At 48.9% G+C, this 20536-nt stretch overlaps 1 protein-coding gene across 5 annotated transcripts in view; it reads left to right on the forward strand.

Moving 5' to 3' along the window:
- LOC144773613 (transient receptor potential cation channel subfamily M member 2-like) overlaps positions 1-20536 on the forward strand; it is a 1994366-nt gene that overhangs the window by 590932 nt on the left and 1382898 nt on the right. For 4 of the 5 annotated variants that reach the window (XR_013600026.1, XR_013600027.1, XM_078658754.1 and 1 more), the window contains exon 13: positions 20008-20118. The exons of the other annotated variant lie outside the window; for it this stretch is intronic. Coding sequence is in view for 2 of the 4 variants with exons in the window: in XM_078658754.1 (XP_078514880.1) it covers positions 20008-20118 (111 nt within the window). In the remaining 2 variants the exon portion in view is untranslated. The remainder of the gene's footprint in view (positions 1-20007; positions 20119-20536) is intronic. 5 annotated transcript variants of the gene reach the window in all.

Here is a 20536-nt window from a genome sequence, read left to right on the forward strand (position 1 = left end):
AGATGATGGACGGAGCGCTGAAACTTTTTGGACACTCATCCCCAGTCACAGACCTGGGTTGAATCCATCATCATTCTTTAGCTCACTTCGCCACCTCAGTTCCGACCCACCTATATGAAAATCAGTCTTGATCCTGTGCCTCATGGGAACAGTCCAGCTCGAACTGCAAAGCCAGGTCCTCCCTGAACCGGAAACAAGCATCCTGGGATCGGTTTCTGGGAAACGTCTGTAGCCCTGAGACGCTACACCTGGCTGAGGTCCACTGGCTTCTTGTCCAATTGACCCTTTTAGACATGCCCTTTGATGGCCGTCACTTGTTTGGCGACAAGGCGGACAATGCGCTTGAGCGCTTCAAGGATTCTAGGGCTACGGCCAGATCCTTGGGCCTCAGTACCACCTCTTACCCCACGCAGTCTGCCGTTCACCCCTTTCTTGGCCTTGGGATGGGCACCACACCACGTTCCACCCAGAGCCACAGGCATGCGCAAGCTGCCCAGCCTCTGCGCTGCTGGGGATGTGGGACCCAGCGCTGGGGGTCCTGGGCCAGCGGGTGGGCCAGTCCACCAGTGCCCCCTCTGCAGCAGCCTCCAAACCTTCCTAGTCCGACCTTTCAGGGCCACCAGTTGTCAGTGGGCATCAGGATCCACCATCACCTCCCCTACTGGCAAAACATCATGTCGGACAGGTGGGTTTTGCAGATAGTTCGAATGGCCTACTCCCTCCCCTATTGAGTCTACCCCTCCATCCATGCCACCTGCACTACATCGCATGTCGGAGGATCACTTGGCCCTTCTCCATCAGGAAGTTACTCTTGGCCAAGGGAGCTATCGAGCGAGTCCCTGTCCCAGAAGTAGGTCGAGGTTGTTTCTCCCACTACTTCCTGGTACCCAAGAAGGACAAAGGCCTGTGTCCTATCTTGGATCTCAGGCACGTCAACTGCTTCCTCCGGAAGGAGGAGTTCAAAATGTTGACATTAGCTCAGGTCATATCTGCCCTCGACCTTGGAGATTGGATGGTAGCGTTAGACTTGTAGGACGCCTATATCCACATCCCAGTTCTGCCAGCCCACAGGTGTTACCTACGTTCACGGTAGGCCACAAGCATTTTCAGTGTACCGTGCTCCCCTTTGGCCTGACCAGTGCTCCGTAGGTGTTCATGAAAGTGTTAATGGTGGTCTCCACTCATCTGCGCTGATCAGTTTTAAAACTGGGAGTCTCTAGTTGGCAATGGTATACACCTTTGACCAAATAGGAACCCTTGCTTCTAAGTCAGGGAAAGGGAATTACACTACTGGATAACCCCTGCACACCCCCTTGGTAGCTTGACAAGAGCAGACAGGCTTATCTCAGAGGAAAGTGTGTTTACCATTTTTGAATACACACAGTAATACAGTGAAAACACTCAGATGGACACCACACAGGTTTTATAAAAATAAGTATTCTTTATATAGACTTAACACAAGACCACAAACGACAAAAATCTGCAATACTGTACTTAAAATGTACTTAAAGATGGTAGAAGTTGCTTAGTTCAAGTTGATGATAAATGCGACAAAGTTCTCACAAAAGTACCTGGATGGGTAACGCAAACCAAGCAAAAGGCTCGCAGAGGGGGAGATGCGTCAGTTCTGTGCTTCGGGGGAGATGATGCGTCGCGCCTCAATGCTTGCGCAGAGTAGGGGATGCGTCTTGATCCTTATCGGAGCAGAGGTGATGCGTAGATTCTCGTCCTATGGCCCGGTTGCGATGCGCAAGATGGCGCCGCGATGCAACTATCCGGTGTGATGCGATAAGATGGCGCCCTTGATGCGACGACGTGAAGACGATGCGTGCACGCTCGGCGGCCATGCAGCAAACTCTGTAGCTTTAGAGCCACGAAAAGCCCTGCGACACGGTTCTCTGGTGATGCGTCCTTGCGGCGGCTTCACGCGTCTCCAGTGATGCGTCGGGTAACAGCTTTGATGAAGGCACGTTTCTCTGGTGCTGCAGCGGCGACACTCTTCTCCTGCGATGCGACAGCAACAGCTGCGACTGCGACACGCTTCTTCTCGCTGCGTTGTGCTTCCAGCTCCCATCGACACGCAGGCTTCTGCAGACATAATTCCCAGCAAGGAAACTCAGTGGGGAGCTGGTGGTGAAGTCTTTTGTCCCTGAGACTTCAGCAGGAGGCAAGCACAAGTTCAAGCCCTTGAAGTAATATTCTGCAAGATGATGATAGTTCTTTAAAAGTTCCTTCTCCTTTCCTTGGCAATAAAGAAACCACTGCAGGCCAACCCAGCAAACAGCACACTGGCAGAGGGGCAGTCCAAACTCCTGCGGCTTCCTTGGTTCTTCTTCTTGGCAAAAGGTTCATCTTATTCCCAGAAGTGATCTACAGTCTTGAGGTCTGGGTCCCCATATTTATACTCAAATTATCTTTGTTCTCTGAAGGCAGAGGGACCTCTGCCTAGCCAAAACCAGTTCTGGTCAGTCCTGGAGCACTTTGTTGACAAGACTCCTTCTTTCCTTTCACAGTGTAGGGCAGAGACATCGGACACACCACAGGAGGTGTTCCAGCATTGTGGAGGAAAGGCACAGCCCTATTCAGGTCCCATTTGCAACTCCTCCCACCTATCTAGATGCAGATCTCTCTATTCAGCACTGTGACTCACCCTGTCTCTTGGAATCCCCCAGCCCATGTCACTTAAACTCCAGACAAGGAATACACAACCTAGCAGAGGCAGGCTTGGATAGTTGGTCAAGAAAATACCTACTTTCTAAAAGTAGCTATAGAATGGTGAATGGTGATTACATTCTGTGCCGGGTGACCAACATTAGCACTTTGCAGCTCTTCGTGCGCACAGCGCGACAGTGTTGGAAGCGAGCGCTTCATTTTAAGAATCCTGTTTTGTCTGCTTATAATTTTCTGTCTTATTTTCTTAGCCCTTGGTTTTAGATTTTAGCGCTTACCTGCACTATAATTGTGTGTACACCGCCGTCCTTAATTGCAGCATTCCGCCGATTTCGCCGTTTTCGCAGCCATCTTGGGGGAGGCTGGGACACTCTACGGGCGCTATTTTGTTAGCGCTTCAGTGTCCCAGGCAGACTCAGCAACCGCTACATAAGGCAGACATTGGGAGGTGAGTCGGCCTCTAGATTACATTCTGTGCCGGGTGACCACCATTAGCACTTTGCAGCTCTTCGTGCGCACAGCGCGACAATGTTGGAAGCGAGCGCTTCATTTTAAGAATCCTGTTTTGTCTGCTTATTATTTTATGTCTTATTTTCTTAGCCCTTGGTTTTAAATTTTAGCGCTTACCTACACTATAATTGTGTGTACACCGCCGTTTGAGCGGGTCCTTAATTGCAGCATTCCGCCGATTTTGCCGTTTTCGCAGCCATCTTGGGGGAGGCTGGGACACTCTACGGGCGCCATTTTGGGTAGCGCTTCAGTGTCCCAGGCAGACTCAGCAACCGCTACATAAGGTGGACATTGGGAGGTGAGTCAGCCTCTAGATTACATTCTGTGCCGGGTGACCACCATTAGCACTTTGCAGCTCTTCGTGCGCGCAGCGCGACAGTGTTGGAAGCGAGCGCTACATTTTAAGAATCCTGTTTTGTCTGCTTATTATTTTCTGTCTTATTTTCTTAGCCCTTGGTTTTAAATTTTAGCGCTTACCTGGACTATAATTGTGTGTACACCGCCGTTTGAGCGGGTCCTTGATTGCAGCATTCCGCCGATTTTGCCATTTTCGCAGCCATCTTGGGGGAGGCTGGGACACTCTACGGGCGCCATTTTGGGTAGCGCTTCAGTGTCCCAGGCAGACTCAGCAACCGCTACATAAACCAGTCATGGAAACACGCAGCGGGAGCGCCGGACTGCCGCCGTAGTCACTCCAGAGTCCAGCCCGTCTGTGCCCGTCCGGGCCCAGACGGGCCTAGGGCCAGGTACCTTGTCCGATATTCCTGCGATAATGATGACCTACTCTCGAGATGACCTTATGGCACTGTGCCCTCTGGAAAGCCCCTCCTGTAGGTATGCCCACAAAGGATCCAATTCGCGATCTGGCTGCAGGTGGTGTCAGCTTACTGACCTGGATAAAGGTAAGAATGCCCTGTCGTTAGGTCTGCTGAATTGCAGATCTCTCCCAAGACACGCGTTAGAAATCAGCCTCCTTATACAAGATTTGGACTTAGATATCCTGTTCCTGACGGAAACTTGGACTACGTCCAGTTCTGATGCAGAGATAGTGCAAGCACTCCCCCCTGGTTTTCTTATATACCATCTGGATAGACCTGTGGGGCGAGGGGGCGGCATCGCCATTATATATAGGGACACGTATGTGTGTAGGGCTCAGAATGGCTTAGTGTCGGACTGTGAGAGCTGCCAGTTTTCCTTGCGGACATCTCCCACAGTATCGGTGTCAGGTATTTTGATTTACCGTCCGCCGGGTGGTGTGGGTAAATTCATTAGTTCCTTAATGGAAACAATCACCACCCTGGCCTCCGCCACGACTAATTTTTTAGTCCTGGGAGACTTTAATCTCCATTTTAATGATTCAGCAGATCCAGTAGCTCGAGACTTGCAGTGCAACTTGAAAGCCTTTGAGCTGTCCTTAATCAATTCAGGAGCAACGCATGATAAGGGACATTTACTTGATCCTATCTTTACTAATATCCCCCGTTTTATGGCCAGCCCGGTGTATCCCCTTCCGTGGTCAGACCACTTCCTGATCCCGGCAATTTGGCAAACGGATTTATTGCCCACGCCCTGCCATCAAGCCTATATGGTGGATAGAGCTTGGTCCAGGTTATCAATTGATGACTGGATTTCTAAACTGGACTGTACGTGCCCCCCCTGAATCAGACCCGATAAAGGGTGACTTTAATCTGGATCAGTGGCTGACTACCTCCCTTGATGCCATTCTCCCTACAAAGAAAGTGCCAAAGAGAGAGAAAAGAATCGGCTCTGCTCCATGGTACACTCCCGAGTTACGCATCCTCAAGAAGAGATGTAAGAAGTTGGAGAGGATTTGGAGAAAGGAATGGGAGGTGGCCAGTCGTGAGGAATATCGTTCTGCAATGAGGGGTTATAAATCCGTTCTTCGCGGTGCGGAAACTCAATTTTTTAAAGAGCGCATAAGATCTGCCTCTAACTCTTCCAGGGAGACTTTTAGAGTGGAAAGGAGCTTCTTAAAGTTCCTGAGCCCCTGGTAATACATGACAACCCCGGGGAGAAGTGTAAGGAGTTGGCAGACTATTTCCACATGAAAATAGAGAAGATATTAAGTGCCTTGCCCCAGACTCTGTTATCCCACTCTGAGCATAAAAGGGACACAGTAAACCAGCTAAGTGGAACATCCATCCACTTAGATACTTTTGGTTCAGTATCAGCGGCCGAAGTCCTCAAGGTACTAGGCTCTATGAAAAGTGGCTCCCCTAGGGACCCGGTCCCCATGAAATTCTTGAAACAGGTAGCAACCGCTATTGCAGCTCCGATTACTGACCTGATGAACGCATCCTTTGCCCATGGCGTGGTGCCACCGAGCTGGAAAACAGCAGTGGTAAAGGCGCTTTTAGAGAAGCCAAGTCTGGATCCCTCGGACTTGGCAAACTTCAGACCCATTTCCCTGCTGCCGGGTCTCGGTAAAATTGCTGAAAGGTTGGTGAACCAACAACTGTCTGGTTTCCTGGAGGCGAACTGCCTGCTGCGAGACTCACAAACTGGATTCCGACCAGGCCAGGGCACTGATACTGCTCTTCTGGCAGGTGTGGAGGAAGCCAGAAGCATTCTGGATTCAGGAGGGTCAGTGGCAGTGATCCTCCTGGACCTCAGTGCGGCTTTTGACACCGTGAACCATCAGGTGTTGATTCAGCGGCTGTCCGAGGTTGGTGTGTCAGGGGTCACTTTGAAGTGGCTTAGGTCATTTCTCAGTGGCCGGACATACCAGGTCTGGGAGGGTAGTGATCGGTCAACATCTATCCCCCTCCAGTGTGGGGTGCCACAGGGCTCTTCCCTCAGCCCTACGTTGTTTAATGTATATATGGCCCCCCTGGAGGATGTGGTGGCCCCATTTGACATTAAAATCGTCAGTTATGCGGATGATACGCAGTTGGTGGTCGCCTTATCCCAACTGATGGAGAACCCCGATTTACTGCACTCCTGTCTGTCTGAAGTCCACACCTGGATGTGTGAGTCAGCTCTTAAGCTTAATGGCTCAAAGACAGAAATTATGCTGTTAGGGAATAAGACCCCCTCACTCCCTCTGACTAGTTGTCCTAGCTGTATGGGAGAGCTCCCGAGCCCAAAAAAGGAGATCAAGAGCTTAGGGGTCTGGTTAGAGCAAGACCTGTTGCTTAGGACCCAGGCGAAAAAAACGGCAGGAGTCTGTTTTGGTCTTCTCCGGTCAGCTCGCAAAGTCCTGCCTCTTCTTCCTTTGACATCAAGGAAGTTGCTTATCCAGGGGCTTATTACATCGAGACTTGATTATTGCAATGCTATTTTCTTGGGTGCCCCTGAAGCAACGTTTAATACACTCCAGCAGGTCCAAAATGCTGCTGCTAGGCTACTTATGGGCGTGCCTAGGATACAGTCAGCCAAACCGGCCTTAAAGGCGCTGCACTGGCTCCCGGTGCGGGAAAGGGTGAAATTCAAGGCCCTCTGCACAGCCCATAAAATCCTTCAGGGGAAGGGCCCTCCCATAGTGAGGAACTTAGCGGCACCTTATAAAGCTAACAGAGCGTTGCGCTCTGATCAGAAATATCTTCTCCAAACTCCCAGAGTAAAAAGGGCCCGTACTGGTGGGAGAAGATTCTCGGTTAACACAGCTATGCTGTAGAATGCGCTCCCTTTGAAGTTGCGCTCTGAGACCTGCACTCTGCGGTTTCGCAAATGCCTCAAAACTTTTCTGTTTCCTGCTTGACCGCATCTGAACTGGCAGGGGGTTAATTGGTGGTGTCTGGACAAGCGCTGGGATGCCCGAGGGTAACTGTGCGCTATATAAAATTTTAAATAAATAAATAAATGGCGCCAGCAAGGGATTTTGCTTAAGGGATTTGAATCACAGATTACAGACTGCTTCTTCAATACCTGCACATGTCTGTTAAAACTAAATTAATATCTGAAACAATGTATCATAAAGCTACCTATGTAGACAAAAATATGAGAAAAAAGCAACACGGGAAAATTTTATATAAAAAATATTGTATTTTATATAGATTTTATATGCAAAAATTCATAGGGTACATGTAAACTATGAGAATTAATCATAACTCAATCAAATGAACAAGAAAAAACAAAGTTATTCCTATAATTCATTTGAATGAAAAGTCCAAACAAAGAACAAATGACTCTTATTTCACCAAAATAAAGATCACTTGTATAATGAAAAGCAAGTAAAGGACTTAGTCGTCAACATTTCGGTCTTTTATGGTACAACTCTTGCAGACCATCTTCAGTACAAAAATCATTTGTAGCTGTGACCCCTTTTTCAGATTGATCCTTTATGACTTCAGGATGTAAAAAGAATCGTCTTATCAAGCAATAGTCTTGATCATCTGAATGATCAGTATATCATAAGTCGGTGGATATTTGGAGAAATTCGTATCCGCTCAGACAGTCTTATTCGACAGAGCTATTGACCTTCGTTATGTAAGCCAATATGTGAGCAAAGTAAACGCACACCAACGGGGAGACGCTCAGGTTAAACCAGAGGAGACGTGCTGATCAGTCCGAGTCACGTGAACTCGGGTCACGTGATCAGTCATTTGTTCTTTATTTGCACTGGTTTGGACTTTTTATTCAAATGAATTATAGGAATACCTTTGTATTTTCTTGTTCATTTGATTGAGTTATGATTAATTCTCATTGTTTACATGTACCCTATGAATTTTTGCATATAAAAACTATATAAAATACAATATTTTTTATATAAAATTTTCCTGTGTTGCTTTTTTCGCATGTTTTTGTCTACATAGGTAGCTTTATGATACATTGTTTCAGATATTAATTTAGTTTAAACAGACATGTGCAGGCATTGAATAAGCAGTCTGTAATCTGTGATTCAATTCCCTTAAGCAAAATCCCTTGCTGGCACCATTCTATAGCTATTTAATCTGCCCAAGCCCGCAAGGGTATATTGGGTTTCCCACCCCCTTTTTTCTTCATTACTTTCTAAAAGTGGCATTTTCAAACACAGAAGGTTAAAACCAACTTCACTAAAAGATGTATTTTATCATTCTGAGTTCAGGCATTCTAAACTCGAATGTCTACCTAGTTCCCTGAGTAAGTTATGATTATAAGATGTAATAATCAAACTGCCCATTCAGGCCTATGGGGAACAGTTAGCGTTGCAATAGTGACAAACGGAAATGGCTGTAATTCACTATTAGGACATGCCTTACACACCAAGGCATGTCCTACCTTATCATTACAATGCACCCTGACCTTGGGCCTACCATAGGGGTGTCTGATATGAAGGTTTAAGGACTGACAAGTGGGTGCACTTGCCAAGTCGACATGGCAGTCACAGACTGCACACAGGCCCTGCAATGGCAGGCTTGAGATACACTTTACAAGCTGCTTCTGTGCGTGGCACAACCAGTGCTACAAGCCCACCAGCAGCATTTGATTTACAAGCCCTGGGCACACATGGTGCAATGTACTAGGGTCTGACAAGTAAACCAAATAACCCAATCATGGAGTCACTAATCAATACATAAATTTAACATAGGGAACACTTGCACTGTGGCACTGAATAGCAGTGGCACAGTGTCCAAAGCATCTAACCAGCAAAAACGTATCAAAAACACAGGAGGCAATCATTAAAAAATGGAAGGGAGACTCACGCCAATGATACCAGGTCTAACAATCAGGAATTCCAGTCTTCCCCTATCTCGACGACTGGCCGGCTCGCCCAAGGCTGTTGTCTCCCACCTCCAGACTACGACGGACCTCCTGCATTCGCAGGGTTCACTATCAACGTGCCAAAGTCACACCTGATTCCCTCTCAGAGCAGTTCTGGAATCAGCGCGGTTTCAGGCTTATCCTCTTGAGCAGCGAGTCTGGCATATTCGGGCTAGGATTCCGATTTTTCAGCCTCTCTCCCGGGTTTCAGTGAAAATGACCCTGAGGCTGCTGGACCCCAGGGCCTCCTGCATCCTGCTGATGGATCATGCCAGATGGCATATGCAGGCTTTGCAGTGGGATTTGAAGTTCCATTGGGCACAATCAGGGTAATCTTTCCGATTAAGTCCAGATCTTGGTGGGCACTACACACCAATTGCAGTTGTGGTTAACGAACCAGGGTTGGGTCAATGGCAGATCTCTCTCCCTTCCCCAACCAGAGTTCACAGTGGTGACAAATGAAAGGCGGGGACCAGAGGCCTTTAATCTCAAGCGGAGGCCGGACTCCACATCAACCTAATGGAGCTCCGGGCGATTTGTCTTGCACTGAAGCCATTCCTTCCCTCTGTCAGGGGGAGAGTAGTGCAGGTGTTCACAGACAATACCACTGCCATGTGGTACTGCACCAAACAGGGCGGTGTGCTGTCGTGGACCCTATGTCAAGAGACTCTGCATCTTTGGACATGGCTGGAACATCAGGGCATGGTTCAACACCTGGCAGGTTTTCTGAACGCCAGGGTGGATGAACTCAGCAGCAGATGCATGATGGATCCACAGGTCTGATCATCGCTGCATCCACTTCACCTTCTGGAAACCCACCACGCACCACCGCACTCATCAGATCCCCCGCCGCAGCTGGAGCAAAATCAGCGAAGACCAGCTAAACACCACCCTCTCCCGGAGCCAACCCGCCGACTCCTTGGACACAGCCACCCGCAACCTCAGATGATGGATCGACAACTGCACCAACACTCTTGCCCCAATCAAGAAACCCTCCAACAGACACACTAACAAGAAAGCCAGCTGGTTCACCGCAGACCTCCAGGCCTCCAAGTAAACCTGCAGTACACTAGAGAAGAAATGGCACCGCGAACATACACCAGACAGCTACGCAGCCCACAAGAACGCCACCCGCAGACACCATCACTTCATCAGATCTGCCAAAAGGGCCTCCTTCAAGGACCGGCTCGACAACAGCGCGCACAACAGTAAAGAGATCTTCAACATTGTGAAGGAACTCTCTACCCCAGCTCCAACACCAAAGACATCCCACCATCGCAAGACCTGTGCGACTCCCTCGCCACCTTCTTACATCGCAAGGTCGCAGACATCCACAACAGCTTCAACAACCTGACCACCCCAACAACCACCGACAACTTAGACCCAGCGACCACCACCCACATCGCTCCCCTACTCACCTGGACCAACATGAATGACAACGACACCATCAAAATCATGAATACCATCCACTCCGGCTCTACGTCAGACCCATGCCGACACCACATCTTCAACAAAGCTAGCGCCACCATCGCACGCCATCTCCGCAAGGCCACCAACATCTCCTTCGAGACCGAGACCTTCCCGGAGAGCTGGAAGCACACCGAGATCAACGCCTTACTGAAAAAACCCAAGGCGCATCCGAGGGACCTCAAGAATTTCCTGCCCATCTCCCTGCTCCCGTTCCCAGCGAAGGTCATCGAGAAGACCGTCAACAGACAGCTGACCTGCTCCCTCGAAGAGAACAATATCCTGGACCCGTCCCAGTCCGGGTTCCGCAGCAACCACAGTACCGAGACTGCCCTCATTGCCGCCACCGACGACATCAGAGCCCTGCTGGACAACGGCGTAACCGCAGCCCTCATCTTCTTGGACCTATCAGCCACCTTCGACACTGTCTGCCACTGCACCCAGCTGATCCTCTCCCTCACCAAGGACCCCCTCACCACCAAAACCAACCTCCAGGAAGGAATTAAAGCCGTCGCCTAGTGGATGAAGAACAGCCGTCTGAAGCTGAACTCAGAAAAGACAGAGGTCCTCATCCTCGGCTCCACCCCCTCAGCCTGGAACGATTCCTGGTGGCCATCCGCACTGGGAGCAGCACAGACACCCACCGACCACGCACGCAACCTGGGGTTTATCCTCAACTCAACACTCTCCATGACCAAGCAAGTCAACACCGTCTCATCCTCCTGCTTCAACACCCTCCGCATGCTCCGCAAGATCTACAGGTGGATACCTACCGAAACCAGAAGAACGTTCACCCAGGACCTCATCTGCAGCAGGCTAGCCTACGGAAATGCCCTCTACGCAGAAGCCTCGGCCAAACTCTTGAAACGACTACAACGCATACAGAACGCCTCTGCTTGCATGATCCTCGACATCCCGCGCCACAGTCACATCATACCACACCTGAGAGACCTGCACTGGCTTCCCGTCAACAAGAGGATCAACTTTAAGTTCCTCAGCCACGCACACAAGGCACTCCACAACACCTGACCGGCATACCTCAACAAACCACTCACCTTCTACACCCCGAACCAACAGCTCTGCTCCACCGACCTCGCCTTCGCCACCGCATCAGAAGAACGACCATCGGCGGCAGATCGTTCTCCCACCTTGCCGCCAAGACCTGGAACACCCTCCCCATCCTCCTACGGCAGACCCACGACCTACTAATCTTCAGGAGGTTTCTCAAGACCTGGCTATTCGAACAGTAGCAGCACCCCTCCCCCCAGCGCCTTGAGACCCTCACGGGTGAGTAGTGCACTTTACAAATGTACTGATTGATTGATTGATTGATCACAAACGGCGTCCTCACTCGTAGGTGGTACAAGATCTCTGCAGTGGTGGGAGCCTTGTTTAGATCTGTTCGACACCGAAAAAAAGGCATAATGTCAGCAGTTCTACCCGTTAGAATTCCAAAGCCGGCACTCACACTGCAACGCTTTTCATCACAAGTGGAATTGCGGTCTTCTATACGCCTTCCGGCCTATACAATTTCTGCCCAGAGTGCTGGAGAAGATCAAGCACGACCTGGCCCAAGTCATTCTTGTGGCTCCGGATTGGGCACGAAGAATCTTGTATCGCAAGCTCTTGTACATGGCCAGCGATCTTTCGATCAGAATGGCTCTTCTGGAGGATCTTTTGTCGCAGCAGCAGGGGACAGTGCTCCATCCGAACCTGTTCAACCTCCGACTCCTTGCATGGAGATTGAGCGGCGACAGTTGACAGCTTTTGACCTTCCTCCCGAAGTCTGTAATGTCACCTTGGCAGCCAGGCGTCCCTCTACTAAAACGGTGTACGCCTGCAGATGTAATACATTCGTGGCATTGTGCACAGCAGAGGCTGTTGATCCCCTTTTTGCCCCCCTTTCAGAGATTCTCCTCTCCCTTCTTTCTTTAGCCCAGCTGGGCTCTGCTCTGGGCACCCTTAGAGGCTATCTTTCGGCTGATACGATCTTCATTCGCCTTTCTGATTAGCATTCTCTTTTCAAGACCTCTATTGTAAATAGATTTCTGAAGGGCATTACTCATCTCTTTTTTCTCCTATTCCTTTAGTAATGCCCCAGTGGGACTTGAATCTGGTCTTGACTTACCTTATGTGTGCTCCTTTCGATCCACTACATAATTGTCCTCTCAGACTCTTGACTTTAAAAACTGCTTTTCTGATTGCCATCACCTGTGCTCGCAGGCGTAATGAGCTCCAGCTTCTTTCTTCTAAGCCTCCTTTCCTTGCTGTTCATCCAGACATGGTTGTCCTTCGAACTCAACCTTCTTTTTTCCCCAAAGTGGTTACCTCTTTCCACATAGGACAGACCATCACTTTGCCCAAATTCTTCCCATCCCCGCAGCCTTCCAAGGAGGAGGAGATATTCCATAGTATGGATCCAAAACGTGCGTTATCCTTTTATTTGGATCGCACAAAACAAGTCCGGGTGGACGATCAGCTCTGTTGGCTATGTGGGCGCCAAGAAAGGTTGGGCCGTGCAAAACCGGACCCTCTCCAGATGGGTCGTCTTTTGCATTAAGATCTGTTTTTCCTTGGCGAAAATGGAGCCTCCGGTAGGACTGCGCGCCCATTCCACCATGGCGACGGCAGCCACTACTGCTTTGGGACGTGGAGTCCCCCTTGGTGACATTTGCCAGGCAGCCACATGGGCTTCACTTCACACGTTCACTAAACATTATTGCCTAGACAGCCAAGACCGGAGAGACTGGTTCTTTGTCTGTTCTTTTCTCCATGACTGTGAAGTGTAGTGCAGGTGTTCATGGACAACACCACCGCCATGTGGCATTGCAACAAACAGGGCGGGGTGGGGTCATGGACTCTTTTGTCAGAAAGGCTCTGCACCTCTGGACATGGCTGAACATCAGGGCATCACCCTAGTGGTTGAACACCTGGTGGGCTCTCTGAACGCCAGGATAGACAAACTCAGCCGTCGGTGCATGATGGATCACAAGTAGCATCTGAACTCGGACGTGGCGCAAGGTCTCTTTCAGCAGTGGGGAGAGTCTTGGTTAGATCTATTCACCACTGAAGAGAACGTGCAATGTCATCAGTTCTGCGCGTTGGAATTTCCAAGGCGGCACTCGCTCAGAGACGATTTTCGACGCGAGTGGAGTTGCGGTCTGTTATACGCCTTTCCGCCTATGCCACTTCTGCTGAAGAAGATCAGGCGTGACCGGGCCCAAGTTATCCTTGTGGCTCTGCTTTGGGCACAAAGATACTGGTATCCTGAGCTACTCAGTATGTCAATCGATCCCCCGATTCGACTGCCTCTTCAGGAGGACCTTCTGTCGCAGCAGCAGTGGATGGTCCTCCACCCGCACCTGTCCAGCCTCCACCTCCATGCGCGGAGATTGAGCAGCAGCAGTTGATGCCATTTGACTTGCCTCCTGAAGTCTGTGATGTCATTCTGGCAGCCAGGCGTCCCTCCACAAAAACGGTATACGCGTACAGGTGGAACAAATTTGTGGCATGGTGCACAGCAAAGGCTGTGGATCCCCTTTCCGCCCCTCTTGCTAAGGTTCTTGTAACGGGGAGGACAGGCGGGTGGAGGAGCTTTTCCCCTCTGGTGCATGGTGGATTACTGATTCTGTCTCCCCTCCCTCCCTCCAGAACGACTGGGCTACGAACTCAATGATTTCATCGCAGGAGGAGGAATGTAGCGAAGGCGCCTTTAATTGGGCGTTCACCGAAGAAGAAAACACACCCACGAATGACGTCAGGACCATCGGACTGGTTAAGACCCAGGAAGTACAGAAGGAGGGGTGTGACGACACCCAGGAGGAGATTGGAGACGGTGTGTGGACGCGGAAAGAAGAAGACGGTGACGAGACTCGAGAGAGGAGCCGAGAGCGTGTTGGAAGCGGAGCTGAGCCAGGAGGCCAACGATCACGTGATGTGCCGTGCCACACTCACGAGGGATGAGTGTGGCTTAGACAGGTACGGCAGTGACTCGCAGGCTGGGTAGGGAGGCGGGGTGACTCTCCTCCATAGCACTGTGAACGTCTGGCTACTACCCTGTATAGTTGTACAGTTGTATATAGCTTTTCCCGTTCCCGATTTTTCCCGCATTCCCCAAACCACCCTCTCCTCACTTAACTCCTTCCTCACACCCAGAGTAAATCTCAGAGTATAAATACACCTTGTCAGCGGTGTCCCTTTCACTCCCCGGGTCCCCTTGGGCGACTCAACCAACTACTCGAGTCCTGACAGTCTCTCCTCTGTCTTTTTGTCCTATGCCTGGCCGGTGGAGAGGAAACAAGGCGTCTGCAGAAAAGAAGGGCTGAGCAGGACAGAATTCCATCCCAGACACTACCTCCTTGTAGAGAACCGCTATCACGGAGCCTACTGACTTTGCTCGCGAAAGACTCACGTCACGCCAAAAGAAATCTGTAACTAAAATAAAACCATATCGCGCTAGAAAAAGTCTCCGGTCCCTTCATACACCCACGTCACAACTGGTGTCAGAAGTGGGATCCTCCACTTCCATCCTGGCAAACCAGATGGATCAAGTCATTCAACACCTGATAAAGGGACAGGAGAAATTGGAATGGGCCATAGTGGGCCAAATGACTTCAGCACAAGCCGACTATGAGGTGTTCAAAAACACTATTACTGCTCAAATTGAGGGGTTACAAAAAGCGATGCACGAACCTGGTGCAACCCAGTGTTAGAGAGAAGGGCCCCATGTCGCATCCCGCAGGGGTCTCATTACAGAAGTACGCACCGGGAGAAGATCCGGACACCTTCTTGACCAATTTCGAAAGGGCCGCCAGAGCCTGTGGGTGGCCGGAAGACAAGTGGCTATTTTTTTGGGCTCTGCTGCTATCTGGAGAGGCTCAGGCAGCCTACCTAGTAGCCGACAGCACCGGGAATACTTCCTAAGCAGAAATAAAAGAAATCATCCTCGACCATCTGGGGCTTGATAGCGAAGCTTACCGAGTACTGTTTAGAAAAGAAAAGGGGATTTCGGGAGAGAACCCAAAGACTCTATTCCTGTGTTTAAAGATGGCCGCAGATAAGTGGCTATATCCAGAAAGCAGAAGTAAGGAAGAGATAATGACAAGCATTTATTTGGAACAATTTATGGAGGCTCTTCCTTACGGGACTCAGAGATGGTTAAAACAGCACTCAGGGCTTACAGGTGCTCAAGCTATAGAAATGGCTGCTAACTATTCAAGGGCCCAGCCTCGGTCCTTTCCTTGGGACAGCAACAAAAATCCCAAAACAACCTCCAACCTGAAACCGGAGAAGAAAATCAAGAGTGGCCCAGAGCCCCTGAAGGCTAAACCATTCAGGCTGGACCCCAAACCTGTGAGGGGCCCACAGTGTTTGGAATGTGGGGAGTGGGGCCACATTGCTCGTATGTGCCCCCAAAGAAAAACTACAGAAGAACCGATGGAGGTGGGGTATATACCCAAGGCGGTGATGTACACGGCAGAAATGGGACCCTCCTTCTATGTACGTGTTCTGGTTAACAAAATAGGAATAAGGGCCCTATTGGACTCGGGGTGTAGGCAATCGGTAATACAAAGCAGACTAGTTCTACCCCCTCAAATACTCAATAATGCCATAGTACACGTAAGGTGTGTTCACGGGGACGTGAAGCTATACCCTCTGGTCCAGATTACCCTACAACCAATAGGTAGGCCCCCATGTATGGTTAAGGTGGGGGTGGTGGAGTCTCTTCCCAAGGATTTGATCATAGGGGAGGATAATTCTGACTTTATGTCACTGTTCCAAAACGAGATAAGCGAAGCAAAGACAGAAGGTAACAACCCCCAATCAGACCTAATAACCTCAGAACCCTGGCAGTTGGACCGGAACGTTAAGTTTGCCCAAGCCAACGACGCCACCCTGTTTAATGCATGGGAAATGGCCCATGTGTCACAAACATCCCCCACCAATACCTACCCTAGATTCACGATCACAAATGACCTACTCTATAGGGAAGGGAAACCCATTGAGCCCCGCCAACTGTTGGTACCGCAGATTTTCAGAGAGCAAATACTCTTCTATGCACATACACATTTGACCTCTGGTCACTCAGGGGCGGAAAAAAACACGCAAAACATAACCCAACATTTCTATTGGCCAGGTATTGATAAAAAATCGGTTGAATATTGCAAGAAGTGCGAGGTTTGTCAGAAAAAGAACATGTATAAACCCCCTGCAGTACCCCTACAGTCTCTGCCCCTAATAGAGAATCCATTTGAAAGGGTCGGAATGGACCTGATTGGTCCTCTTCCCCGTACGTCCAAAGGCCACATCTATGCGCTGGTCATAGTGGATTATAACACCCGCTTCCCAGAAGCCTTTGCACTTCGAGCCCCTACAACTAAAAATGTGGTGGAAAAACTACTAGAACTGTTCCTGAGAGTAGGTTTCCCCAAGGAAATACTCACTGACCAGGGGACACCCTTCGTGTCACTCATGATGAAAGAAGTATGCAAGATTTTAGACCTGAGACACACACGTACCTCGGTTTACCATCCCCAGACGGACGGTTTGGTCGAACGATGCAATCGCTCGCTAAGGAAAAAAATGCTGTCAGTGGAAAGACAAAGACTGGGATTTACTATTACCGCTGGGCCTTTACGTACTCAGGGCCCAAGTGCAAAGCCGCCTTGGCTGTTCAGCATTCCAGATGCTATACGGACGCCAACCCAGATCCCTACTGGAAATCACAAAAGAAGCCTGGGAACAAGAAGAAGTAACGGAACAGAGAACCCTCTTGGAGTACACGCAACAATTAAGGTCGAAGCTTGGAACGCTACGAGACCTAGCCTACTCTAACCTGGAAAGGAGCCAACAACGACAAAAAAAGTATTATGACAAGGGTAAGAAATGGAGGAAGCTAGAGAAAGGGGACTGGGCACTAGTACTTCTTCCTTCCTCGACCAAAGAGTTCCAGAGCGAGTGGATGGGACCATATCCCGTCATCGAGACTCTGGGTAAGTCAACCTATCCCTATTCCCTTGGGCGACTCGACCAACTACTCGAGTCCTGACGGTCTCTCCTCTGTCTTTTTGTCCTATGCCTGGCCGGTGGAGAGGAAACAAGGCGTCTGCAGAAAAGAAGGCCTGAGCAGGCCAGAATTCCATCCCAGAGACTACATCCTTGGAGAGAACCGCTATCACGGAGCCTACTGACTTTGCTCGCGAAAGACTCACGTCACGCCAAAAGAAATCTGTAACTAAAATAAAACCATATCTCGGTAGAAAAAGTCTCTGGTCCATTCATACACCCACGTCACAGTTCTCCTTTTTCTTCTTTCCCTTGCCCAGCAGGGCTCTGCTCTGGGCTCCATCAAGGAATATGTTTCAGCTGTTTCAGCTTTCTTGAGGATTCCTGATCAGCCTTCGCTTTTCAAGTCCCCTGTTGTAAATAGATTCTTGAAAGGCATTACTCACATGTTTCCTCCTGTTCCCTTTGTAATGCCTCAATGGGACTTGAACCTGGTATTGACCTATCTGATGTGTGCTCCCTATGAGCCACCTCATAACTGCCCTCTTCGTCTTCTAACTGTAAAGACTGCTTTCCTGGTTACCATCACCTCTGCCAGAAGAGTGAGTGAGCTCCAGGCTCTTTCCTCTAAGCCTCCTTTCCTTTCCGTCCATCCGGACAAGGTTGTTATGAGGACTGGTGCTTTTTTTTTCTTCCTAAGGTTACTGCCTTTCACATCGGGCAGTCCATTACCTTGCCCACCTTCTTTCCACCTCCGCATCCCTCGAAAGAGGAAGAGAGGCTCCACCGTCTGGACCCAAAACGTGCGCTCTCCTTTTATCTGTATCGCACAAAACAGTTCTGGGTGAACGACCAACTCTTTGTTGGCTATGTGGGTGCTAAGAAGTGGCGGGCAGTGCATAAACAAACCATCTCTCGGTGAGTCGTTTTGTGCATTAAGGCCTGTTATTCCTTGGCTAAAAGGATCCTCCTGTGGGGCTGGGAGCCCATTCCACTCGGTCCACAGCGGCTCCTACTGCCTTGTGACGGTGAGTCCCTTTGCAGGACATTTGTCAGGCAGCTACGTGGGCCTCGCTGCACACGTTTGCCAAGCATTACTGCCTTGACAGCCAAGTCCGGAGAGACGGCTACTTTGGCCGTTCCATTCTCCAGCCTTTCCTGGTGTGATCTTGGTTCGCGGAACCAGCATCGGTGTTGGTATTGCTGGGGTATCTATTCTAAGGTAAGTAATCTAACTAACGTATTTCTTTCAGATGCACAAGTTACTTACCTTTGGTAACGGTAAGAAGCATTAGTTAGTTAGGTTCCTTATCGCCCCACCTATCCTCCCCGTTCTGCGAACCGATATCTAGGGTTAAGGTCATCCCTTTCAGGACCCTAGTTTCATGGCACCAGTGTCGGTTTCTTGCATGGCTCTGTGTTCCTGGCGTGGAAAGCTATGTACAGAACTGACGTAAGCATGCAAGGGCGGTGTCTTAGTACTCCGACAACGTCATCCCGGTGATCACGACGACGGACGCGGAGCCCCAGACGATGCCTACCGATGCACAGGGGTACTGCTGATGAAAAATCTTTACGGATACAGCCTGACGCCTGGGGATATTCTAAGGTAAGGAATCTAACTAACTAATGTTTCTTACAGATATATTGTTACCGAAGGTAGGTAACTTGTGCATCTGTAAGAGACATATATTAGTTATAGAGTCGTTCAACGAACTGACTTCTAGAGTAAGGGACTCTCTTTCAGGGCCCTAGTTTTATGCAGTGGTCAGTGTCTTCCATGGCTCTGCTCTTCTGTGGTGGAATGTCGTGTAATAGAACTGACGTCTGCGTGCTGGGATGGCGTCTAAGTAGATACTGGGATGTCATCCCGGGGATCACAACGACAAACGCGGAGTCGACCGATGGGCAGGGGTACTGCTGAGATAAAACCTCCGGATCCAGTCTGATGCCTGGGGGTAATTCTAAGGTAAGGAATCTATAACTAATATATGTCTCTTACAGATATATCGTTACCGAAGGTAAGTAACTTGTTCTTTGTGGACATTCTGGTAATTTAGTATTCACCACACCATCTTGAGCATTGTATAGATGTAATACTGGTTCAAACTGAGATGAACAAGCTACAGAGTCAGGTTTAAGAGATAAGATACAAAGATACAGTACATGTGATTCATGTTGTCTCGCTACATATATAAACTGTTTTCTACCAAACTCTCCCATCCAATCCTACTAGAAACGTTTCGGTCCAAAATAATACCTAAAAACAGTACTTTTATTAAAGCTCTCAGGCAATCAGTTGATGATTGTGCTGTAAGATAAACATCTAGTAGATGACTTTAATATCATAACCACTTTAAGCTCTATGGAGAGGATGCCTTTTCCTGGTATCAGTCTGCCCTCCATGCCCATGAATAGGATGGTATTGTAGGGAGAATTTGACTAGATCTCACAGATGTCTCCAAAACACATCACAAGCATATTCCCATGAATGTTTTTTTTTTTTACTTAAATGTATCAAGTGTTTTTGCAGAGTGAAACAACTGGGCATCCCGATACACTATGCTCTCCTAGAAATATGAAATGTTTTCTTGTGCTGAATAATTATCCAGCAAAGTATGAACGTGGCTGTAATTCTTTTGGGATCCTCAGATCACTGGAATAACGGAGGCTGAAATCTATGTTCAGTACCCTGCGCGGGATCTTCTAATCTGGGCAATCATTCAGAAATTCTGGGATATGGCTGATGTTTTCTGGGCACAGGTACAGAACATAACTGTCTTCTTTAAATAGCAAATGTCTAATTGGGAATTGTGAAGCTGTAACTTAGTTTAATTTGGTAGGTAAAACTAATATTGATCCTAAAAGTTGGAATTGGTAGAAATTGCATTGATTTGATGCATTTATTTTTTTGCTTGACAATAGTGATGTGGGTATTGTGATGAATGTTGTTCAAGTGTGTCATACTAAACTGGCTTAATATGCACTTCTCTCTATTTCTGAAGCCACGCTAGAACATTTAGCACTAACCTACATGTTTCAGATGACATCCATACAAGATAAGTACATGATGCTCTAGTTTCCCATTTGATCCATAACTGGGATTTTTCCTCTTGTTCTGCATTTCTTTTTACAGCAATTAATTTAGCTTTAATTTCATTATATGCTTTATTTTTTACAA

Source organism: Lissotriton helveticus, chromosome 8 (assembly GCF_964261635.1).
Source record: "Lissotriton helveticus chromosome 8, aLisHel1.1, whole genome shotgun sequence".
In the NCBI taxonomy this organism is placed as follows: domain Eukaryota; kingdom Metazoa; phylum Chordata; class Amphibia; order Caudata; family Salamandridae; genus Lissotriton; species Lissotriton helveticus.